The sequence below is a fragment of the Trichosporon asahii genome, assembly GCF_000293215.1.
Source record: "Trichosporon asahii var. asahii CBS 2479 unplaced genomic scaffold scaffold00075, whole genome shotgun sequence".
NCBI lineage: Eukaryota > Fungi > Basidiomycota > Tremellomycetes > Trichosporonales > Trichosporonaceae > Trichosporon > Trichosporon asahii.
Window position 1 is genome coordinate 1,135,013 of NW_014040850.1, and position 24,568 is coordinate 1,159,580.

The 24,568-nt window shown below is 60.7% G+C and overlaps 5 protein-coding genes across 5 annotated transcripts; 2 read left to right on the forward strand and 3 right to left on the reverse strand.

Annotated features, from left to right (window-relative positions):
- Positions 1-4: 4 nt before the first annotated feature.
- Positions 5-16,166, reverse strand: A1Q1_05962 (midasin; the record flags this gene model as incomplete). Its single annotated transcript, XM_014321171.1, has 9 exons — positions 5-66; positions 121-290; positions 390-533; positions 645-769; positions 830-878; positions 1,241-11,040; positions 11,101-15,718; positions 15,763-16,062; positions 16,105-16,166. 9 exons carry the CDS (start codon positions 16,164-16,166, stop codon positions 5-7), a joined length of 15,330 nt encoding a protein of 5,109 aa, XP_014176646.1.
- Positions 16,167-16,871: 705 nt separating this feature from the next.
- On the reverse strand, positions 16,872-18,652 carry A1Q1_05963 (uncharacterized protein; the record flags this gene model as incomplete). The annotated part of the gene is made up of 2 exons (XM_014321172.1): positions 16,872-17,478; positions 17,517-18,652. 2 exons carry the CDS (start codon positions 18,650-18,652, stop codon positions 16,872-16,874), a joined length of 1,743 nt encoding a protein of 580 aa, XP_014176647.1.
- Positions 18,653-18,913: 261 nt separating this feature from the next.
- Positions 18,914-20,339, forward strand: A1Q1_05964 (uncharacterized protein; the record flags this gene model as incomplete). Its single annotated transcript, XM_014321173.1, has 5 exons — positions 18,914-19,219; positions 19,338-19,664; positions 19,714-19,998; positions 20,087-20,231; positions 20,284-20,339. 5 exons carry the CDS (start codon positions 18,914-18,916, stop codon positions 20,337-20,339), a joined length of 1,119 nt encoding a protein of 372 aa, XP_014176648.1.
- Positions 20,340-20,740: 401 nt separating this feature from the next.
- A1Q1_05965 (dicarboxylic acid transporter) lies at positions 20,741-22,336 on the reverse strand (the record flags this gene model as incomplete). Its single annotated transcript, XM_014321174.1, has 5 exons — positions 20,741-21,076; positions 21,195-21,421; positions 21,936-21,993; positions 22,041-22,209; positions 22,299-22,336. The coding sequence occupies 5 exons, from the start codon at positions 22,334-22,336 to the stop codon at positions 20,741-20,743; spliced, it is 828 nt and encodes a 275-aa protein (XP_014176649.1).
- A 1,213-nt stretch (positions 22,337-23,549) lies between these two features.
- A1Q1_05966 (uncharacterized protein) lies at positions 23,550-24,196 on the forward strand (the record flags this gene model as incomplete). The annotated part of the gene is made up of 2 exons (XM_014321175.1): positions 23,550-23,635; positions 23,695-24,196. The coding sequence occupies 2 exons, from the start codon at positions 23,550-23,552 to the stop codon at positions 24,194-24,196; spliced, it is 588 nt and encodes a 195-aa protein (XP_014176650.1).
- Positions 24,197-24,568: the final 372 nt, after the last annotated feature.

Sequence of the window (24,568 nt, forward strand, 5' to 3'; positions counted from 1 at the left end):
TGCTCTACTTCTGCGTGCGCTTGCCCCACGTCGAGTCATACCACGCCTTGACGAGCGCGCCACTCTCTTGTCCAACGCGGAACACTGCCGTTAGTTATCATGTTCGTGCCTGTAACTCACGTTCACGCTCGTCCGCCTCCATACCGCTCTGGAACGATTCGCCCGTGCCAGCCCCGTGCTCCATCGATCCTTCCGAGGACGCGTGGTGTGCTGCCAGGTCCTGCAATGGTGGGAGTCGGTGGACGAACGCGCCCAGAAGCATGTCGAGCAACGAGTCGCCGTTGTCCCACCTGTCCTGTCAGCTAAGTGAGGACCTCCAGCCAGCTTGCGGTTCGCGAATATGCACTGAGACCAAGACATAGCGGAACAGCGTTTGCTCAGACACTCACATACTGGCAATCCTTGCGCCGAAGCGGTACCACCATCCGCCTGCTCCGACAAAGGAAGACAGTTTCACGGCCGGCGCCGACGCCTTCAGTGCCGCGCGTACTCGCGGTCCGTAGGCTGGAGGAACGGAGAATGTTGTGAGTTCGCTGCGTGTAAGCTGAATGCATTTTCTTCGTAGCTTGCTCAGGCCGCTATCGACGCAGCCAGAAAGCCGTCTCCACGGTCGAGGGAAGGGACGAGCTGAAGAGCCGACTCACTTCAAACTCAACGTTTGCGCAAGCCAGAGCGGCAGTTCCACTTTCGTTCCCGCCTTGAGGTCTCGCTCCGTCCCTTCCAGATATCCGAGTTCCGGAACGTCGAGCGTGAAGGTGCAGGGTAGTTTCTGTTGTCAGCTTGAGTTCGGAGTGCTTGAAACAGCATGCAGTCTACGTGTAAAACGTACGTGGTTCTCGGCCAGAATCGCCGTCAGCGAGTAGTAGTCGTTGTCCATGCTGGTGTGGACATTCACTTGCCGCTGTCCAGTGCGGTGCGGTCGATAGAGCGAGGATGGACAAAAAGCGGCTGATGTTGACTTTTGGTCTCTCGACGCGTCGCGCGTCACAGACAGACATTGCATTCCCTTAAGTATTACGTAATTGGGATCGCAGAGCTCTCCGTGGAACCAAACAATGGTCAGCCGACCAGGGAGGCAACGACGGAGTTGAACGCAGCGCAACAGCAGAAACGAGAACAGATATGCATGACGGCATTGGTGCTACATACAGAGATGAGTGCGATACTTTATGCGTTGATTGGGGTATACTTTTAATATGCTTGCAGTCTATGAATTTACTCCCTCCTCCCTCCTTCTTACTCCTGAGATTGGCTAACACGGGCCATCCACTGGCGCAGCGTGTCAGCCAGTACACCGGGGAGCGCCTCCACGTCCCGGAGCACGACGTAGAACTCGAACGGGAACGTGTCGAGGTAGCGCTGCATCTCGAGCTTCATCTCGCCGTTGACGTTTGTGTAGTTGACGGTCTGCATCGAGAGGATGCTCGGCTTGTGCTGTGGCGCGGGGGTCGAGGCACCAGAAGCGGGCGCAGACGCAGGGGCGGAAGCAGGAACGGATCCGGGCTCGGCGCCGAGCTGGTCGACGATGAGGAAGACAATCATTACACGCTCCTCGATGGCGCGGCGAAGGAGAGTGCGAAGGCGCGCGTGGTCCTGGCACACTCCGTCCGAGATGATGATCTGGAGCTGCCAGAGGTCGGGCGCAGAGTTGGATGCCTGCTTCTGACGGCTCTCGGCAAGGTAGGCTAGAGTGCGCTCGACAAGCGCAGCGACGTCCGTGCGGTGCTGGTCGAACTTGAACGCACGCATAACCTTGGCACCGTCGGCATCACTGAAGGCAGAGCCGAAGTCGTGGAGAATGTCGACACCCTCGCCGAAACGAGCGATCGAGACCTGACCAACTTCGAGCTTAGTGAGAGCCTGCGAGACGAGGGCGAGGGTCTGGTACGCGAGATGCACTGAATGCGACTCAGCCATGGAGCGCGAGTCGTCAAGCGACAGAAGCACCTGGTACTCGCGGCGCGAGGGCTTGGTACGCCTCAGCCAGATCTTGTCCTTGGTGTACTCGGAGGCGATGTAGGGAATGATCTTGCGCATGTTGAGGCGCTTGCCGGTGCGGAAGTCACCCTGCAAACGAGTAGCGAGGGTGGGCTCCAGGATGAGACGGAGCTGCTCGCAAAGAGCGTACGAGAGGTCAGACGTCAGGCTTGCGTACTGGCGCCAGAGGTCCTCGGCGCCATCGTCCTCGGTGGGTGCAGCGATGGTGAGGTCGACCTCAGCGGCATCCTCCGGTTCCTCATCCTCGGGCATCTTGTCCGCAAGATCACCACCCTCGCCATCAACGTCCATGGCGTCGGAGGGCATAGGCGCACTGCCGCCAATTTCGGCCTGAGTGAGGGCCTTCTCGGTGGGCATGTCATTGTCGGCGGCCTGCTTGTCCCGTTGAACGGAGGCATCGGGTTGCTGAGCCTGCGGCGCAGACTCCATGTCGGCGTCCTCGGGCTCGGCGTCGTCCTCCATTGCGGGTGGCTTGTCGGTCTCTCCTTCTTCCTCGTCGACAATGTGCAGGTCTTCGAGCTTCTGCTGCTCCTCGCGGGCAGCGCCGAGAGCCTGGCCCTCGTCCTCTTGGCCTTCGTGGACGTACTCCACCTGACCAGGAGCTTGTTCCTGCGCGTCCTGATTCGTAGACTCCTCTTCACGCTCGGTTTGAGCCAGGATCTCGTCACGACGGCGCTTGATCTCCTCCATGATGTCACCGAGCGAGCGCTCCTTCTCCATGCCCTGGTCCGGCATAGCCGCGCCAGTGGAGTCGGTAGGACCAGTGGTCTCCTGCTCATCAGCGCCACCAGCGCCCTGAGGAGCGCTCTGGGTGGCACCGTCAGCCTCAGCTTCCTCTTCAGCCTCGGCAGCCTCTTCATCGACGCCTTCCATCTCCTCATCCTCGCCCTTCTCCTTCGCCTCCTCCTTGTCCGCCGCACCCTGGCCTTGACCAGCGGCGGCTGACTCCTGGGGAGTAGCGTCGTTGGAGGCAGACATATCGAGGTTCTGGTTGGCGGACTCTTCCTGCTCCTCAGCGGCGTCTTCCTCCGTGACGCCAGTAGCGGCAGGTGCATCCTCCTCCTCCTCGCCGTGGTCAGAGGTGACGCCGTTGTCTTCGGGGCCCTCAGGCTCACCCATGTCGATGTCTTCATCGTCGAACGCCTCGGTCTCGTCGTTACCCTCCTCCTCATCACCGTCCAGCTCGAGGTCTTCGGGCAGGTCGAGCTTGTCGCCCTCCTCAGCAGCCACGTTGTCTTGCTGCTGCATGTCAGGTCCCTCATTGTCGGGATCCTGGCCCTCGGCCTCTCCTTCGGGGTCTTCGTGCTCCTCGAACTCCTCGGCCTCTTCGCCGTCCTCACCGTCCTGGCCTTCGCCCTGCTCAACCTGCGGGGTATCGTCATGCTGGGTGTCGTTCGCCTCCTGCTCCTTTTCTTCCTTCTTCTCGTCCTTGTCCTTCTTCTTGTCCTCCTTCGCTCCATCCTTGGCACTGAGCTCGGCTTCGCCGCTCTCCTCTTCGTTCTTCTGGTTCATGAGGTCCTCACGGCCCTCGTTCTCCTCTTCGCCGCCTTCTTCCTTCTCGTTGTCCCAAAACTTCTCATCGACGGCGCCGGGGTCGAGGGGGTCGACATCACCAACGTGGTCGTCGAGCTCCTCCTCGTCCTCGTCATCGCCGCTCTCGTCACCATCCTCCTTCTCCTTGCCATCTTCGAGCTTGCCGTCGAAGTCGTTCTCCATCGAGACCGCGTCGTCGTCGTCATCGTCGTCACCACCTTGCTGGTCCTGCTCCTCCTCGTCTTCGCCCTGGAGACCTTCAACCTGGCTCTCATCCTTGATCTCGGAAGACACGTTCTTGTCGCCGCTACCGGCTCCCATGCCCGTGCCCTCGATCTCGCCCTCGTCGCCATCCTCACCATCGTCCTTCGATTCCTCCTGCGGCTTGCAGAAGCCCTTCTGGGCAATGTCGAGGACAACACGGCCGACAACGTAGGTCAACTTGTAGATGGACTTGGTCGAAACGAGGTGCGACCCGATGGTGGAAGCGTACGTCTCAGCGAGCGACTGGATGAAGGGCGGGACGCGAGCAAAGACGGCTGGAGCGTCGGTAGCCTCCTTGCCAGAAAGCTTGCTGACAACGTTCTGCGAAAAAGCGTTGAGACGCTCGATGACGGCACCAACACGGAGCGAAGCCGCAGACTTGTTCTGGCGGGAGAAAGCCTGGGGCAGGTTGGCGTACTCATCGTCGCCGCGAGCGGCGGGGGGAGACATGTCAATACCCTGAGCAGCAACCAGGATAACCTGGATGAGCTCGTCAGACTCCTTCCATACAGCCGCCGGAAGCTTGGCTGACTTCACCTTGACGGCGTTGACCATGCCGCGCGCCATCTCCGCAACGGGCGTAAAGAGGTGGGCGAGCTCCGGCGTAGCCTGGGCGCGGGCCTCGCAAGCCGCCTGGAGACGTGAGAGCATGTTGTTGGTCTTGTCGACGAGCGCAGCCTCGTCCTGACCAAGCAGCGTCCAGTCGGCGGCACGAGCAGAGCTGAGGGCGTTCTCAAGCGCAGCAACAAGAAGGGTGACCTCCTGGCGGAACTCGTGTACGACACTCAGGTCGTGGGTGCCCGGCTGAGTGTGCTGCAGCTCTCGGAAGGCGCGAACCGTGACCTCGACCTCGCGGAGAGCATCTCGGATGCGGCAGGCGTTAAGCTCGGCCTGGCTCAAAGCCTCAAGGAGTGCCTCACCGCCAGCAACGCTCTGCGCGTGCGCAACGTGGTGCAAGCGGCGTACAGTGGCCGCAAGGCGGGAGAGCTGTCGAAGCTGAGCCGCCAGGACAGAGTGCTCGCCGAGACATGCCGCGTATAGTGACTCGACGTATCCCATGGCGCGACCGAGATCCTGCGAAGCAATGTCGGGGCTGTGACCATTGAAAGCTGCACGCATAGCCGTCATGAGAACGGACTGACGATGGTGGTACTCCTCAACCTTGGCGAGCGTCTGGGTGTCGAACGCAGCGGGCAGGTCGGAGACCTCCAGCGATGGCAGACCCGAGATCCAAGTCGTCGACTGCTGGCGCTGAAGCTTGTCGGCGGGGACGGACTGTGAGAAGCCACAGGCTCGAAGGGTCTTGAGGAGGTCGGAGAATGCTTTGCGCTTGCGGCTGGTCAAGTTGTTGACGACCTTGGTGTTCTCCTTCGTCAGGAAGGCAGGCGTCTGCTTACGCAAGTGTTCGGCGGTCTCAATGATGTCGGTGGCAAGACCCTCCATCTGAGAAGACTCGGTTTGAGTCATCGCAGCGCGAGCTTTCTCCTGAACTGCAGAATAGCGGGCAAGAGTCGTTGGCAGATCCGCGAGGATGGCGGGGACAGCGGCCTTGACCGCTTTACGGGCGTCCAGAGCAGCGGAGCTGATCGAGGAGACTTCGAAGTGGCCAGTGTGGGCCTGAACCTCGCCGCCGACAGTCTCCTGCGGACAGATCGCATTCGGGTCACCGAGGATGGGAGCGACCGGCTGCATGAGCACCTCGCGGAACTTGCGAATATTCTTGTGCAGCTGCTTGTGGCTCTTGGCGGCACTCGCCTTGAGAGCGAAGACGTTAATGTCCTTCCAGGAGGCAAGCTTGACGAAGTCCTTGACGGCCTTGTCGATAACCTTGCGCTGCTGCTCGAGGCTGGTGCGAATGCGGGGCACAAAAAGCTTTGCGTTACCGATAACGTTGTGCAGGAGCGCAGCAACCTTCGCCAGCGAATCCGCAGCAGGTGCCTCGCTCTTGCCAAGCTCCTCGGTCATGCGCTGGAACGCAGAGAGCACGGAAAGGCGGTGCTCATAAGCGCCGAGCGTGCTCATGTTCAGGTACTCGGAGAGCACGGGCTGGACTGTCGCAAGGTACTTGTCGGGGTCGTCCGAGTCGACAATGCCATGCACGAAGGCACCGTACAAGCGGAGGGTAAACTCGTCGTCCTTTGCGACGTACTCAACCATTTGGTCATCGAGGAGACGAACCCATGCCGAAAGCTCGAGACGACGCCAAGCCACGATCAGGTTCGACATCTCATGCTGGTAGCTCTTGAGGCTGTTCTCGCGGTTCGCGTACGGCTCCCAGTCGTCAGTGTGGAGCAGAAGTTGCTCAAGCGCAGCGAGCACCTTAGCGACGGGCGAGCGCACGTCGAGGTTGAGCACGCGGAGAACACGTTCGCGGATGTGCTGGAGGACCATCTGGTCGCGCCACTCTCCAACCAGAACGTCAAGACGGGCACGAAGTTTCTCGAGAATCACGTAAGCCTTGCGCACCTCACACTCGTTGGGCGAGAAGTAAAAGTTGTTCTGCGCGCTCGAGGTGCGGATCTCCGCGTGGCGGTGGTGGAGAGTTTGCGTCTGGAACGCAAGCGACTTGGAGTCGAGGTTCTCGCGGAACTCGCTAGCACGCAGCGAGTCGAGGATCTCGTCCACCGTCTGCTTCAGGGTAGACGCGACGGTGTCTGGCTTCTCGCCAAAGGCACCGACAACGATCTTGTGGAACGCTGAGATCTGCGCGGAAGAGAACTTGACCTTGTTGGCGGAGGGCTTTTCCTCCTCGACCGGCTTCTCAGGCTCGTCGTCGTCCATGACATCGGCGAAAGAAGGGAAGAGGGCAGCGAACTCCTTCTCCATCAACTCCTCGTCAGAGAGAACCTCGATGTCGGTCTTGCGAACACGGAACAGACTCTCAGCCTCCTGCTGCTCCTGCTGCTCACGGAGGCGGATCGCACTCCATGCAGCGTAGAGGCGGTCGAGACCAGAGACAACGCCGGGGATGTGGGCGATACGTTGCTCGGTAGTGGCAGCCTCCTGGGCGTGGGAGAGCGCAACGAGGAGATCGGCCCGCATGCTGGCAACGCTGGGCTCCTTGCCACCGGCGGGCAGGTTCTGGAGCTCATCGTATCCAGCGACAGTCGGGAAGGATACAACCGGCTCGACAACCTTCGAAGGTTGGGTAGTCTGAAGTTCAAGGTCGCGAGCGAGCAAGCGAACACCGAACTTTGCGCAAAGCACGGCAGTGGCGATGGGGCGTGCGAGATCTTCCAAGTCGGTGTAACCAGTGGAGAGACGCTGGACGAAGGCCATGGACGCAAGCTGGAACGCATCCTCTCGCGCGAGAGCCGCCTTGTTGTTGCTGGCGATTGCGGAGAGGAGCGAATCAATAGCCATGGTGCTGAAGATGTCATCGAAGAATGAGAAGACCTCGTTGAAGAGATGTCCAAGACGGGCGGCGTTGACCTCGCGATCGATCCGAGGACCAAGACCAGCCTCTTCCGCTTCAAGGTTGGAGACCCGGGTTTCAAGATCGGCGACGCGGGCCGAGTCGGCAATACCCTTCTGGACCTCCTCGGCATGGCGGATAACCTTGAGCTCCTCGGTAACGTGCTCGAGCTGAGCCGCGATCGACTCGCCGAGCAAGACACGCCTGACTCCAGGGTCGATGGGGACGTTCGTCACGAACATGTCGAGGACGAAGCGGCCGAGACCATACCAGATCTTACCAACGGTGGAGAGCGTCTTCGGTTGCGCCAGGGGCTTGGCGAGGTGCTCGCCGAAAGACTTCTCCAAGTACTCAAAGGCAGTCTCGTCGGCCTGCGTCTCGAAGATCTCGGGGCGCTGAAGGTGACCATCGATGACCGTGACACCGAAGGCACCGAGAACGAGAGTCAGCACGCGGAGAGCCAGGGTCCACGAGTGGTCGGCACGGTCATCGTTTCTGCCGGCGGACCAGAGAAGGGTACGGGTAGAGAACGCAAGAGCATCGTCCATGGCGTCGATCTGGGCGAGAGGCGTACCAGCAGTGCGGCTGAAGCGGAGAGCAGCGGGAAGCTGGACGGGCTGGAAAAGCTTGGCGGGGCTTCCGGGCTGCCAGAGACGGAGAAGCCAGCCAGACAGAGCAGTGAAGGTAGTGCTCTGCAGCTCCAGAAGGTCAGTGGGACGAGCGTCAGCAGCGCTCGCGAGGAGGGCGAGCGTCGGCGAGTCCCAAGTGGCACGACCAGCGTCGAGGAGGTCGAGTTCGATGACGCGCGCGACGCTAGCATTGGTCCAAGGAGTGTCGGCGGCAGTCGACTCGAGGTCGACGGGCTTCATGGGAAGCGTGTCGATCAGCGCGGACAGCTCCGCGATGACCTCGTCGGTGAGGTTGTGCGCCGCAGTGGACAGCGCCTGGACAGCATCGAGCTTAAGCCTAGTGTCTGTGACGCCATCGAGACGCTCAGCAAGAGCAGCGAGCTGCTGGCGCTTGTCAGCCGGGAGCTGGCCAGAACGGAAGAGAGTCCACAGGGCCGCCTGGCCGAGACCCTTGGTGATCTGGGTCGTCTTGGCGAGGCTGGCGACAGCCTGCTGTGCCTTGGTGGCATTGAGACGGGTAAGCTGCTCGCTGAGCCAGCCGGCCAGAAGTTGGATGGACGAATAGTCGAAGGTATCCGTCTTGGAGTGCTCCTCAACAAGACGAAGGAGGAGAAGAGTTGCCTCAGCGGCATGGAGAGCAGCGGGGTCAGCGATGTTCTCCAGCACGAGCTCTGGCAAACTCTCGCGAGCGAGGTTCAGGAACGGGTAGATTTCGTCACCGATCGTAGCCTTGCGGCGGCTGGATCCGCGACGAGCAGCTGCAGCCGAAGCAGCAAGGATGCTCTTGTTGTTGGTCGGGTCTAGGATCCAGGCGTCGACATCGGCGCGCTGAGCCGCGTTGCGAAGGACAATTTGCAGAACGCGGAAAATTATGAAGTCGACAGCGCCAGTGTTCGGGTCCGTCGCAGCGTCGAAGGGGAGAGCCTCAATGAGAGAGGCGTCAATCCCGCGTTCGGCAAGGAACTGCGCCGAGGCTTGAAGCACAGACGCGATCTGCGGGTGGCCCATGAAAGCCACCGCACGGTCAAGGGATCCGGAGCCGTAGGCAAAGTGGCGCAGGAGGTTGTAACCACTGCGGCTCTCGGAGGCGATGAGGTTGGCGACGAACGCAGGGGTCGAAAGATCAGACTCATAGCTGGCGTTCATGCGCTCAGCCGCACGCAGGAGAGAGCTCTCCGACAGCGCAAAAGTCTCACTCGGCTGCGAGGTGATGGTGACGACCTCAGATCCCGCTTCAGGAGCATCAACGTACAGCTCGACACCACGATTACGCATAGCACGCGAGAGCTCGCCCATACGAGGGTCGTACGTCATGAACAGACGGAAGTCCTTGTGGGGCGTGATGACCTCAGGCGTGCCACTGGCACTTCCTTTCTCGCTCATAACGAGGACACCGTCAATCTCACAGAGCGAGTTGAGACGGTCGAGAACCGAGGCGGAACAGAGGTTCGCGTCGGAAACGAGGAACCAGCCACCATTGCGGATGGCATCGAGGAGAGCGCCGTCGACCCATGCGAAACCAGTGGCGGAGCCGGGCGTACGCTCAACATCACCAAGAGCAGCGACGATAGTATCGGTGTCTGCTCCAGCGGCGCTGAGGTCAGCGAGGATGCCCTGAGCCGTGGTAAGGAAGATATCAGGTGCATCGAGAGCACGAGGGTCGTTGCAGCGAGCACGAGCTTCGGTGATCTCAGCGATGCGCGAAGCGGCACCAGGGTGCGAGTCGGCGGTAGCCTCAAGGGACGCCTTGATGGCCTTGGTAGCATTGTCGAGAGCGCGGAAGCGGTCCTGCTGCTCGAAGGTGCCGAGGATCTCACTGGTGTCGATACCAGGGTGCATCGCGAACTCGCCCAGCGTGGTACCAGCACCAGCAGCGATGGCACGCAGGAGGTCACGCTTACCGCGGCCGTTGTCACCCGCGAGGATGACGAGCCAGCCCATCTCGATCGCCTTGAGAATGCTCTCGGCGAGAGGAAGCTGGTGGTGGGGGACATTGATGTCGACCGCAGCCGAGCTGGCACGGGGGACGGCAGAGTGTCCGATCTGGAGCCACTTAGGCGTGATCATGGCCGCAGGGCGAGAGAACTCTGGGTTGATGCCGAAGACACGCTCAAAGATGGATGCGACGGCTGCACGGTCTGCGGCATTGCGGAAGCGCTGCAGGTACACAGTCGCGAGGTGCTCGACGGGGTGCTGCGACATCTCGAGTCCGTTGCGCTTGGCGACAAGACCGAACCATCGGAACAAGTCACGCAGGTTGAACTCCCAAGGGCTACCCTCACGACCAATCGTACGGGTAACCATGGTACCTTCGCGGATCTCCTCGTTGAACGCGATCATCTTCTGCACGATCTCAGGCTCGTCGTGGATCGAGCGACAGATCAGGAGCAGGTCGTCAGGCGTGTGCTCCTGCAGGTAGACCTTCGTGAAACGGTTCAGGAAGGACTTGGGCAGACCCTTACGTCCACCACCCTGCGTGAGCGGGTTCTGGGCCGCAAAGACTCGGAAGTCGGGGTGGCGGTCGAAGGAGCGGCCGAGTTCCGGGATATAGACGGTTCCACGGTGGTCGAGCACAGCGTTCAGGCCCTCAAGCACGGTCTGCGAGGCGAGGTTCATTTCGTCGAGCAGAACCCAGTCGCCCTTCTGCATCGCGTCCAGGAAAGCGGCGTCGCGCCACTGGAACTCACCAGCCGCACCACCCTCGACGGGCAGGTCGGAACCGAAAAGATCGATGAGGTCGGTCTGGTCCGACAGGTTGATACGCTGCAGCTTGAACCCGGCAGCCTTGGCAAGGGCGGAGACGAGCGAGGTCTTTCCGACACCCGGAGAGCCTTCGAGCAGAATGGCCTTCGGCAGCTGGCAACCGCGGAGGACACGCATGGCATTGAGAGCTGTCGAGGGCGCCTCGAAGCGGAACGCCTGGTCCATAGAGTCGGTCGCATACGGGCCGCGGGGCACGGTGAAGCCGCCAATCGAGACCTTGTTGGGGGTGATGATGAATTCGGTGCTGCTCGCGGTGTGGTAGTCACCAAGCGTAGCAGCCATAGTGTCGAGATGCGCCATGCACTCCGCGCGCAGAGTAGCAATGTTGGCGAGCGAAGAACCAGCAACCTGCGGGAGTGACTCGAGACCGTCGACGAAAACCATCTGACCACCATGGTGGAACGCGGCAGCGACACCAAGCGTGCCCTGTCCGAACATCTGGTTCGAGAAGTTGACCCATGCCTGATGTTAGTTCAGCCACTGAGATTTGAAACTCACCAAAATGTCACGAAGACCAAGACCGGACGAGTCCCCGATGCGCTCTCCAAACCAGTTCATGAAGTCGAGGATGAGGGGACCGGCGGGATGAAGTTCGTCGTGCTTCCAGCTCTGGGCAATGATCTGGAGCAGGTCGTCCCTGTTTCCGAGAGCGGGAACCCAGATCTCGGTGAAACGGTTACGGAGCGCAGGGGACAGCTCCTTCTTACCGAAGTCACCACCAGGGTTCATGGTCGCGACAACATGGAACCGGGGGTTGGCGACGATAGTGGCGTCATCGATGTCGACGCCACCCTTCTCGGCGAGAACAAGGGTGCGTCCAGGCTCGAGAACCGAATTGAGACGCTCGAGCACAGAGTCGTCTGCCAGCGACACTTCGTCGAGAAGCAGGAGGTCGCCGTCGACCATGGCGTGGATGAGAGGACCATCGACCCACTCGAAAAGGGCCGAGAGCTTCTTGACCTCTCGCTGAACACCACGAAGGGCCGCCTTGGTGGCATCGTTCGGCGCAATCTTGAGCGCAGCGTTGACCGCGTTAAGCAGGTCGTCGTCAGAGGCGTCGGCGCTAACGGGAACCTCCAGCTCGGCGAGGCGAGCGAGGACCTTTGCACGACGTTCGTGGCGGTTACGCACGGGGCGCTGAGAACCGAGCAGGTCAGCCGTCTCCATGTTCTGGTGACAGTTGATGCCGACAAGCTTCTGTGCGAAGGCGGCAGCGAGGACCTCACAAACGGAGGTCTTACCGCATCCCGTCTCACCAACAAGCAGGACGGGTTCGTCGTGTGCAGCCGCAGTAGCAACGAGCGCAAACAGACGCTGCATGGCCTTTGTCCACACCATGCCAGACTCGGGCACGCTGTCAAACGGCAGACGCTTGAACATGACATTCTCAGGGTCAAAAATGCGGTAAATGGCGTCAACGTCGACCTTGACCTTCATAACCTTTTCGATGACTTCGCGGATGACCGCCTTGTCCTCGTCGCTGCGCGCGCGTTCAGCGAGGAGCATGTAACCGTCAGTTGCGAGCTGGTCGTAGCCGACAGCGCCACGCTCAGCCCATCGGAACAGATCACGAAGGGTAGCGAAGGAGCTCTTCGACTCAAAAACACGGCTCGCCTGGCGGCGGTGACGAAGCTCCTCGAAGACCTGCACGATGCGCTTTGCGTAGGTCGGCGCAATCGCACAGCGCTGGCACAAGATCGTCTCCAGCTCGTCCTTGGGCACATCGTCAAAGTGGACCTCAAGGAAACGGTTACGGAACGCGCGAGACAGCACCTTACGACCCGCATAGAGACCGGGCGGGTTCTGCGTGGCGAACAGGATGAAGTTCGGGTGCGGCTTGATGACCTCCTGCGTCTCGGGGATGACGAGCTCACGGTTATCGTCGAGCAGACGGTTAAGCGCCTCAAGCACATCAGTGGGCGCCAGGTTCAGCTCGTCGAGCACAATCCAGTGTCCCTGGCGGACGGCAGTAACCAGGAGGCCTTCCTGGAAGGTGAGGTTGCCAGTCTGAGGATCCGTGACGTAGGTACCGAGGTACTCCTGGATGTCGGTGTGCTCGTGGTTGTTGATACGCACGAAGCGGTGACCAGTCTGGCGGGCAAGGAACTCGACGGCACTCGTTTTACCAGCCGAAGTAGGACCCTGGATGAGGACAGGATAGCGCTTGGTGAGGATAACACGGGCAAGATCGGACAGCTTGGCCTGCACGGAAGGCGTGATGATATACCTGCTCTCGCCGGCAGGAGGCATGGGGCCGCGCTCGAGCCAGAAGGGACCGAAGCGGACGTAGTCATCGGCGTCGAGATTGGGCGGCAGCGTTGGGATCTGGGCGAGGACAGCCTTCGCGTTCTTCATGGGCACGAGGATGTGCTTCTCAAGGACCGCGTGCGCCTTCTTTGCGCTCTCAGCGTCGAGACTCATCGTGAACGCCATCAGACAACCTTCCCAGAGACCGCGGCGAAGACCGAAGATCGGCGCCGACTGGACCGCAAACATCAGCGCACGAGCGAGCGTACGCATGCTGTAATGCGGCGCGGCGTTGGAGCCGTCAACGATCTCCTTCGCTGCACTGAGACGCTTGAGGGTGGCGTAGAGTTCCACGACGTCAAGGACAACGCCACGGTCGCCCGCAGCAGCGTCACCCAAGTATCCCTCAACAATGGCGATAAGAGCTTCGCGATCGTCATCAGGCGGCGGAACGTAAAGCTCGGTAAAGCGTGCGCGGAGTCCTGGCGGGAGATCCTTCTTGCCGACATCCGTGGCTGGGTTCATACACGCGAAAAGGCGGAAGTCTGGGTGGCGAGGAATGGGCTCAACGTCACCACGCTCGGTGAGGACGAGAGACGCAGTGGACGCCTCGAGGATAGTAGCGACAGCCTCGAGCGTCTCCTGAGACGCAAGGTTGACTTCGTCAAGCAGAATCCACTCGCCGTTGCGGAGTGCCTTAACGAGCGGGCCTTCGACGAAGGAGAAGACAAGCTTGCTCTTCATCTTGACGTGGTGCAGGTCGAACTCAGCGATGTCGACCAGGAGGCTCTGCCACAGAACGGCAGCACGGGCCGTCTTGTTGGCAAGCTTGCGACGCTTCCGGGGGTCGTCATCCTTCGGCTCCTCCTTGGACTTGTTCAGCTTGTCCACCGCACGACGCGCCGAGTTGGCCCAGAGCTCCGCGCAACGTTGCCACTTGCGAGCCGACAGCGCCTTCGCAGCCATCTCGAGGTAGGTGCCGTTCTGCGCCTTGCTGACGCTGAACGTCTCGGTGAACAGCTTCTGCCATCGGGCGTGCAGGGTGCGCGCGGCTGCCATCGCGTCGATCGGCTTGAAGCCACCAACCAGGTCAGAAGTCTCGGTCTGCGTCGACAGGTTGAGAGCCGTTAGCGGCTTGCCGACCATGTTCGCGAGATGCTGCACGCTGGTCGTCTTTCCAGTACCGGTCTCACCGACCAGAAGGGTCGGCTCAGCGAGCGCGACAGCGGCGGCGATACGCTCGAGAGTGACGAGGGAAGGACGAGTCAGGGCGTAGGGTCGGTCATCGTCCGTCTTGCGCTTCTTTGTTGACGCAGCGTCGAGGCTGTAGCGGCCAACGTGGATCTGCGAGGCTCCCTTCTCGGCCTCGAGCCGCGGCTTCCTCGTGTCAATGAGCGAGACGGCGCGGTCAAGCTCCATGCCGATACCGTCAGCAATGGCGGCGACCATCTTTGCTCGCTTCTCAGCGGAGCCAGCGCGGTTGTCAAGAGACGCAAGGAAGATGTCGGCAGCCTCGAGGAAGACCTCGTCCTGGAACACAGCATTTCCGAAAGCGCCGGCCCCAGACGACTCAAGAGCGGCAAGCGACGCAGCTGGAGGAAGCGCTCGCTCGACACGAGCACACCACTTCTCCAGATCACGCAAGCCGATGTCGCGAGCCTTGACCTGACCACTCGTCTTCGCCAGCGGACGCAGGTCGTGCCACACACCAACAAGAGCACGTGTGACGTTGGAAGGAAGACGCGGGAACTGCGCCGACAGGATGGCCAGGATGTCCTCGTCCGTCGGGGGAGTGAGGTGCACCTCAGCGAAGTCCTGGTGGCCGAAGAATGTTGGTGGAGTGTGGGCATCAGAGCGGATAGTACGAGTGGCGAAAACGGCGAAGCCGTCACCAGCCTCGATGTCCTCACGTCCGGGGACCTGGAGGGCGGCACGTCGTCCGATACGTCCCAGGTGCAGCGATTTCGTGATACCGGAAATCGTCACAAGCATCTCGAGAGACGCCTTGTCGATGTCTTCGAACACGACCCAGCGACCGGCACGAACGGCCTTGGCGAGAGCGCCCTCCATCCACTCGAACGTACCCGGTTTCGTCGGGCTCGAAACGTATGTGCCGATGAGAGACTTGACGTCGATCGTGGTGTCGGCAAGGGGAATCGTGAGGATGCGGCTGGTGGGAAGCTGGGAGGGGTAGAGGGTCGTACTGAGGTGCTGGACGATATGCGTCTTACCGGCTGACGGCGGCGCGGTGATAAGAACAGGAACACATCTTGAGAGGTGCGGCGCGATAGCTTCAATCGCACTGTCCATGGCGACTGTCGGGACGTGAATCTGGCCGACCTGTTGCCGAGTGTTCTGCGGGGGAGGGTGTCGAAGGAAGAGCTTGTTGCCGACGAGGGCGGAGCGCGGCGAAAGGTCAGCCTCGGTGAGGGAAGACTCTTCCTTCTCCTCCTGGGCGTCCCGGCCGAACTCCTTGACTCTCCGCTCCTCGAGGACGGGCAACATCCAGCCGTCAACGAACTCGGCCTCGACGTTGCCATTTCGCACGTGGTATCCGAACAGCACGTTGACAACGGTGTTCTCGTCTCCAACACATGAGGCAAGCATCTCGGAACGCTTCGTCTCACTCCATCCACGCAGCTTGCTGAGAACCTGGATCGCATGGAAGCGGACGGCAATGTCGGCATGGCTGCGGAGCGCGTGCAGCGGAGCAGTCGGCCAGTCTAACCGCTTCGCCAGGGCGGGGTCGGCAATGAGGAGGCGGTAGTAGGCGAGGAGAATACGCTGAAGCTGGTGATCAGACGTCTCAGCGTCGACAAGGGAAAGGGGAGAAGTGGGGACGTTAGCCTCAAGGTACGAGGTGATGACACTGGATGTTAGCTGGCAAGTCCAGCTAGATGGATGTAGACTTACGGCCAGAGATCAGGACGCGGCTCTGCCAGCTCTGAAAGCGCAGCCAGCCTGTCACCAACGTCGTCTGCGCTATCAAGCCATCGCACAACAATGTCGAGGAGCACCGGCGCGAATCTCCGGGCAACCGGCAGGATGCCACCAGGTCGGGAGGCAATGCTGGAGACGGTCGAAAGGAGCTCGGCGCCACGCTGGGGAATCTGGATGCCGAGGTCCTCTCCAAGAGCAGTGGCGCGCTGCTCCACGTCGATCTCGAGCGGGTTCATGGGAGCGGGTCGGGAGAGGGAAGGTGCGGGATTCGAACTTGGTCTGAGAGTCAGCTGAGATGGCAACTTTGAAGCTCACGAAGAAGCCCCGACCTCTGGAGAGGCGGGCGGAGACTGCTCAGAAGCAGTCCCTTGACTCATGTCTGAGAGCTCGGCGTCGGTGCTCTCGGGAACGAGTCGGAATCGCGGTCTGTCGTGGCTCGGCAGGTGCGAATGTCGTCAACAAATTTCTGACCTCACAGAAACTTCAATGAGTAGCCGGTGGAGGTCGCCTGACTTCACCACGTGGGAACGAGTTTACGTGTTATTCGACACGCGCCATATCAGTCAGCCTCTCACCCAAAAGTCAGTTGCGAGATGCATTGCTGACTTTTTCTGATGTTGACTCTCTCTCTTCACCTCGACCTCGACGTTTCTACGACTTCCCCAAGACCCTCGCTGCACCGTTGTCAGCCTCGAAGATTAATCCGATACTTAACGATCTGTACTGACGGTTTTCACACCTCTCCTCCCCATCCTATCTCCTCTCTCCTCTCCTCCGACGCATCGCGTGTGTACACTGCAGTCCGGGACTCTTTGGAGTCAAGTTCACGGGCAGTAGTGAAGAAAACGGGTGCAAAAGCAATGGTACCTTCGGGTCGTGACGTTGCATTGACAGATCTCGAGGTTTGAAACGGGCTGGTCTATCTTTGTCGCCAGCACGCCTCAGTGCACGTTGCACATTCTTCTATCATAGTTCGCTGTTTCTGGATGTCGATGAACTCTCGTGCTGCCGAAAGTTGCTCTGCGGTTTAGCCGCGATGGACAGAGTATAGCAATGTTACATTAAGCCACTACGGAATCTATCTACCTCCCCTCGAGCCCGACGATGCCCTTCTGCATGACGTCCGCATCGAACACACCCTTGCTCGACAGCTGGCTGAGCTTGCTGAGCGCCGTCTGCTGCTGCTCGAGCACAACGGCAATCTCGGCGAGGAGCTTCTCATCGCCGGTCCAGTCCTGGTCGCCTCTTCGGCGCAGGCGGCGGACCTCCTCGATTTGTCCCCAGAGCTCGTTCACCTGGCCAATCATGCGACCCTTGCTCGGCGCGCGCGGCGCGGCGGAAAGACCCACGCTGTTCTTCGTGACGAGGCGCTGGCGGCCGTCCAGCGTGTCCTTCACCTCCTCGAGCGTCTGCTTCATCTCACCCTCCTCTGGCCGGAACGCTGATGACTGGGCAGGCGCAAAGTTCGGCGCCTGCGCCGCCAGGTGCAGCAGACGCTGCTGCAGTTGGGCCAGGTGTTGCTGCAGAGCCTGTAGCCGTACACTCGACGAGAGCGCCGTCTGCTGGCTCAGCTTCTGCAGTGCGGCGTTCAGCTCCTTGACACGCTGCTGGTGAACACTCGCAAGCTGTTCCTGCGCCTGCACTCGCTTCTTCACATCCGAGAAGCTTGTCGCCAAAACCGGGACCATGCTGAGAGGTCAGTTACGAAGCAGGATCTTGAAACTCACCAAGAGGGATCGGGGTTGTCTCGAACGGCACGCGCCCACTTCGCATCGTCCGTAGCACCTGCTGGCCGACCGTACGCCCCAGTCGTCCCCGGCTCCACAACGTTGTAGAAGAAGTACTTGAACTTGCAGTCCGGGCTAGCGGGATCCCACGCATTCTTGATCGCCATCATTCGCTCCTCGATCGTCGGCTCGGGCGCAACGGCCGGCTGCTGCGGCTGCTGATTCGTGCTTCCGAAGAGACCGGGCTGCTGAGTGGACGCTCCGAGAGCATTCGGCTGCTGTGCCGTGGAGCCGAACAGACCACCTGCCGGCTTCGGCGCACCGAAAAGGCTGCTCTGTTGCTGGTTCTGCTGAGTGTTGGCTGTCGAGCCGAAGAGTCCGCTCTGCTGAGGCTGTTGCTGAGTCGTCGATCCGAAAAGGCCGCCAGAAGCAGCCGGCTGTTGGGTCGTCGATCCGAACAGACCACCGGTCGCAGGCTTCGCCGCCGTTGACCCGAACAGACCGCCTGATGCCGGCTGAGCCGCGTTGTTGTTCGCCTGACCAAAGAGACCGCCCGTCGTCGCCGTGTTGGAAGCAGGTTGCGAGCCGAACAGCCCCGTGCCGCCGGTCTGCTGAGCCGGCTGCGTCGTTGATCCGAAGAGACCACCACCAGTGTTTGTGTTGGCAGCCGGCGTGCTGGTGGAGCCAAACAGACCGCCACCCGTCGTGCCAGTCTGCTGCGCGGGCTGTGACGTCGAGCCAAACAGACCGCCGCCCGTGTTCGTTGCCGGCGTCGATGTCGATCCGAACAGACCGCCGGCGGGCTTCGCCTGCTGTTGTCCAAACAGCCCGGTGCCGCCGGTGGAAGTGTTGGCAGTGTTGTTGCTCGTTGAGCCGAACAGACCGCCGCTCGCCGGCTGCTGCGTCGTGGTGTTGTTGGCAGTGCCGAATCCGCTGAATCCCGTTCCCGTTCCGCTCGTGTTGGACGTGCTAGTGTTGGCAGTGTCTGCGGTCAGCATGGTAAACAATGGAACGGCGACGTACTTCCAAACAACGAGCCGGAGGCCGCGGGCTGCGCCTGGGTCTGTGCCGCGGGCGCGCCTGATGGTCAGCTCTACACGACTACTCCAGCTGCACCCACCGAAGGAGAAGGCCATGGTCTGTGCCGGAGTGGTGTTGATGCGGATGGTTCTGGATCGCAATGACGCTGTTGCGGTGAGCTCACCGTAGCATCCACAGTGAGAGTGACTGATTTAAGTGCCGGCGATATTTGGGTGGAAGCCTTGTGGCGACGCCCGTGACTCCCACGTGGGACTCGCGTTTTCACACTTTCATGAGCAAGTCACTGCGAGTTTACATCAACGAAGGCTGTAGCCGATCGGCTTCCTTTGCTCTTCACTCTCCATCCACACTCTACCATGTCCGAGACCACGGAGCGCAAAAGCAGGTGGGACGCCCCTGCACCCGGAAGTGCCGGCGGTGACGCTGCCCCGGCCCCCGCCCCCGCCGGTGGCGAGAGCAAGCCCTCCGCTGCCGACAATGAGGCGGCGCAGAAGGCCGCCGCCATTGCCGCCAAGATTGCTGCTTCGCTCCGACCGCCAGGATCGAGTGGCTTCGAGGTCGCCCGCCGCGCCGGCGCCCCCGAGGGAGACTTTGTCAAGGACATCGAGATCAACGACCTGCGTAACCGTTACGTGCTGACGCGATCGTCGACGCAGAAGAACGTGAGTGTGTCGAACCGAGGAGCTAGCTGCCCAGAGCAGCCTCGCCGCCCCTCTACCTTCTCTGCCTACTATTATCTAGCTGGAAGGATGATACGCTTGAGCTAACAATCAGATCCAGGACGAGACCGGAGCGAGCATCGAGACGAAGGGCGTGTGGGTTCCGGACCGCTCGCGCATGCCGCCAGGCGAGATGCCGCTGTACCTGCACATTGTGGCCAAGTCGCAGGTCATTCTCGACGCGGCGGTGGCCAAGGTGAACGAGTTGATCGACCAGGAGCTGGGCCCTCTGATCGAGGAACGAACGCTGATCGCGCGCGCACGCGCGACGGGACAGCCGCTTCCGCCCGGTGTCGGCCAGAGGCAGAAGTGGCCTGAGGAAAAGCTCTTCATCGGCCTCGACCCCATCCGCAACTTCAACATCAGGGCGAAGGTTGTCGGCCCCGGAGTGAGTGCAGCCAGCTCTCAGCTTCCGTAGCAGTGTAGCTAACGCCCAGGGCATGTTCGTCAAGTACATCCAGGCCGAGACGGGTGCGCGCGTGCAGATCAAGGGCCGCGGCAGTGGTTTCATCGAGAACGACACGGGCCGCGAGAGCGACGAGGCGATGCACATCTCGATTGTGGCGCCGACGGACGAGCAGATCCAGCGCGCCAAGATCCTCGCCGACGACCTCCTCATGGTCCTCCGCATCGAGTATGACAAGGCCCGCGGCGTGTACCCCGCCTCGGGCGCTGGGTACGACTCCTACGGCGGCGCGGCGGTGCAGGGCGCCCACGGATATGTGAGTGTGCCGGATGGGAGACAAGCTGCATGCATGGTAGCTGAGCTGGGAGAGGAGCTGCGTATATAGTAGTCGAGCTGACAATCAGGACACGGCCGCCGCTGCCCAGCAGGCGAACCAGGACGCGTCGACCGCGCCGTACTACCCGCCCGCCGAGGGGCCGGGCACGGAGCAGTGGGAGGCGTATGCCGCCTACTGGCGCGCGTATGGCTACGACGTCAACGACCCGCAGTGTGAGTACTTTTTATCCAGCTGGCTACTCGTTACCTCTAGCTGACGATTCAGTCCAGGAGTGGCAGAGGGGCCAGATGGCCGCTGCTGGGCAGCAGGCTGCTGCCTAAGCGTCACGGCTGGTGTGAGCCAAAAGTGTGTTAGAATGTACGAGTTCCCCGTAGCGACAGGACCCAGACGTAGACGTATAGTAATACCTCGACACATCGTGATGTATGATTTGTTCCCCATCGAAAGACATTGGGCTGCATCTTGGTTCCGTAATGTACAGTATGGTTTGGTCTAGTTTTCGGGTGCGATCCCCTCTGGATCGTTCCTCTGGCCTCAAGGAGTCTAGCGAGGCAGTAGGTTGGTGTAAGTGAAAGTTCTTGACAGGTAGATTCAGTCGGATGTTCATTGATGTTGTGTTCTTGTTGTATGGGCACGAGCGTTGGCTTACTTCAGCTCGGCGGCGGCGGCAGCGGCAGTGGCAGCAGCGACGGGCTTGCTCCTGACAATGTCGACAACGTGCCTAAGCTGCTCGAGGAAGACGAAGATGCAGATCGTGTTGGGCGTGAGGCGGATCCAGCTCGGCATCCAGCCCTTGAACAGGAATCCGGGACCCTCCTTCCGCATCGACTCGGTCAGGACGTGCATCGGTCCGAGCGGGTCGGTCGAGTGCATGACGCGCGACTTGATCACGTCCGCCGGCGAGCAGATCGTCGTCGCAATCGTGCCACTGAGGAAGGAGGCGAGGGCGTGCAGTGGCAGACCGTCCGACATGCCGTAGCCCAACAGCATCGACTTGAACGTGTCGTAGGACACGAGCTGGGCCGAGTTCATGAGCACACCACGGACCTGGGGTCAGCTAAGAGAACAATGACGACGAGCTTGTGAGAGAAGGAAGAGCGCGAATGACAACTGCCACTGGATGTGCGAGCGGTGGCACTGCTTCGCTGCGCACACCTTTTCTCAATCACACTCACAGTGTTGGGCATAAGACCGCGGAACAGACTGCCGAAGCCCTCGACCTGGACCATCTTGTACACGCCATGCAGGGCGTTGCGATAGTGCACCTGCTTCTCGGGCGGTTTCGTCGGGTCCGACACCATACGGACGAGCACAATGTCGGCAGGGTTACCGGCCAGTCCGCCGAGCGCGCCCGACGACGCCGCGATACCCGTCAGCTCGAGCATGTTGAGCTTCCTCGTTCCTGCTGCGTCAGCTCAGCCACAACGCCAGCGAGCATTCTCCGAGACGTTCGGACTGGACACTCCAGAGATTGGCATCGTGAAGCTGATGGGCCCCGACTTCCGACAGACAACATGCCTCTCGGAGGGTCCCGAACGGAAGAGTGTGCCGTGTCGCAAGTGCGACCCCGATGGTTGGGACCAGGCACCAGGCAGAGTTTGCCGACAGACCACATGCCACCGTTGCCGCCGGATGCGATTTCCGAGTCTTCTCGGACGCAACGAGCGCAACTCACCATTCTTCGACAGCTGGCCCTTGATTGCATCGTACGCTCCGAAGCGCGTGAGCGAGTATGTCATCTGTCGGAACACGCTCGCCGTCAGGCCCGTGTACAGGCCGCGAACGCCTGGGTGTCAGCTTTCTTATCTCTGGAAGGATGTAGGAAGGGCGGAATGCCGAAAGCCGAGAGATATGACTCGGACCACCGCTGCACCGCACGCCGTTATCGCGGACGTCCTAGAGAGAGCGGGACTCACCCTTGTGCGACACGACGTCCTTCACTGCGTTTGCGAGCGTCTGCTTGTGCTGGGCAGTCTGCATGCGCCTGGGTGTAAGTTCGTGTCAGGGCCTCGCTAACTCACACTCTCATCACGTCGAGCGGGTGCGTGCAGCACGCGGCCACTGCGGTCAGCGCTGCCGTCGGTTGGTGACTCACTGGAGGCGGCGACACCTGGAATTCGAATAACCGGGGACATGGGCATAGGCACAAGGACGTAGTTGAGCACGTTGAGTCGAGAAGAAGCAAGGAAGCTGTGTCAGTGTCCCGATCTTTCCGAGGCATAGATTACGCACCTCCTAACCTGTTCTGTCAGCTGGGGTAAAGAAGGATCAGCACTCACCAGAAAGGATACGGCTGTTTACTTTGGGCGGGCGCCATGACTGCGGAAGTTCGTAAGGAAGAGTGGAGTGTGGAGGAAGACAAATTTCGAGTTCAGGTTTGTTTACCTGAAACTTTGGCCTTGGAGAGCGCGGGGTGACGAGCGGTGAACAGGTGACGGGCGTTGAGGTCGTGTTGTAGTTTGTCGCTTCAGACAAAGTTCGGAGTAATGTAGCTTGAGAGATGAGGGGTGAGTAGTGTAACTGGCTGTTGAGTATCACGCCTTCAGCGATGCGTGCGTATCGGAAATGACTGCTGCCATGCATGCCATGATTGCGCAAATGTACTTATATCAGGAGCGTGCAGAAGGGACGGCGACTCGCCAGGCTCGCTATGGCTCGCTATGGCTCGCGATCCTGGACTCAGGAGTCGGTTGCAGCGCCAAAGCCGCCTCTCTTGCCCGTAAACGCGGTACATACCCAGGCTGCCGCCGCCAGAGCCGCCTGCCCACAACCATTTCATGACATTGCGGGATGCTCGAAATTCTCAACGCGGCCCAGACGGCATCGTCCAATCCGAGCGGCGAACATCGGCCAGCGGCATGCACATTCTCGGAAGAGCCCGACAGGCGTAATCACGGAAGTCTGATGGCGACTCACCAGCTCTTAATGCCGGTTTCCGTGATGCTTCGGACATCCCATGCTCATGACGGAGGACCGTTGAGTACATGCACATGCAACTCTCATGTCTTCCCAAGCTTGCTCTTCACATTGCTCAACCCCAGTGCTTCAGCATGGACAACGTTCGAAAGCGCCGGTTAACATGATGCTGCTGCAGTGACACGAAATTTCGAGCCGTACAATGACCGGCCCCGCGCGCCCCGCCCGCATGTGGGCGTACCTGACAACACGCTTCGTTTCAGCGGACAACGTCGTTTGCTTCTTTCGCTCCAACCCACAGCCATCTCGTTCCACATCTCGCTCTCGACCCACGTGTGATGTCGACGGACAGGCTAGGAGCGCTGAGTACGCGCGCGGAGGCGCTCGCGCCGTACTACTCCTACGTCCCGCGTCTCCTGACCCCGGTGCCGGGACTGAGCACGCCCGCGCTCGACGTCTTCGGAGCTGTGCGCCTCAGCATGGGTATCTACGCCGTCTCGCTCGCTGCGCCGGGCAAAGCGAGCCTGCTCCAGGAACTCGTGGGACTATGGGTCGTCCTTTTCGGCGGGGAGACTTTTCTCGGTACGACACTAGCACTAGCACACTGAGATAAGATGAGTACTGACGTCAGCGGCATGCACGGGCACGCCGCCGAGTTGGATGCTGGACCCGACGCTGGCGCTCGTGTTTGCTGGAGTCCGTGAGTTGAATCTGTGTTCTCTACGAGCTGCTGTTGCGTGAGTTTGAGCTGAACACCAGACATCCTGTTAACCCGGACTCGCCTGCGGAGCTACCTCCCCACCCGCCCCAATCTCTCCCTCGAGCTGGCCCTCAGCCCCCTCGACGCCATCGGACGTATGCTCCTCCTCACGCGGCCTATTCTCGCTCTCCTGCGCCCACCGCCCGAGGGTTTCTTCGCCCATTTGCCGCCGACGCCCAGTACGCTCGTGCTGGTCCCGTTCATTCTCGCCGCCCCCGGAGGTGCCGTGGCCTTCTCGGGCCTGAACATGTTTGGCACGCTGTGCGTCCAGACGCCGGCGGAACTGCAGCCGTGGGGCTGGACGGCGGCCGATGCGTGGCTGCCTGTAGTCGTGCCGGTGCTCTTCCTCTCCCTCATGGGGCCCGTGAAGGGCTGGCCGGCGGGAATGGGACTGAGCGAGGACGCGGCGAGTGTGCTGTGTGCGGTGTTTATCTGGGTGTGCTTCGTGGGCAGGGCGGTAGTGAGCATGAGGCCGCCGAAGATGAAGACGGCATAAAATGAAGATGAGGTAGTAGCGGCCAACTTGTGGTCAACTTGTGGCCAAGAGCGGGGTGCGCCAAGTCCGGGCGGCGATCATCAAGCCAAGCCCGACACCGAGCCCAGACTCCAGCTCGACCACCCTTGATCTTCCCATCGCATCGGTCTGTAATTCATAGCCCATCGGTCATGCATCCCTCCGTCACAGATCACAGATACACACCCGCTGTGATTCCCATTACGTGGGTCCCGGTCTACCACGACCGTCCTGGCAGTGTGGCAGCTGTATTTTCGTTCCTGTGCGTCTGTCCTCCGGTCCCATATGATATCCATTCCACATCCTGTTTCAGCACGTTTCCCATTCCCAGCATCAGGAGGAGATTTGCGGGAATCACC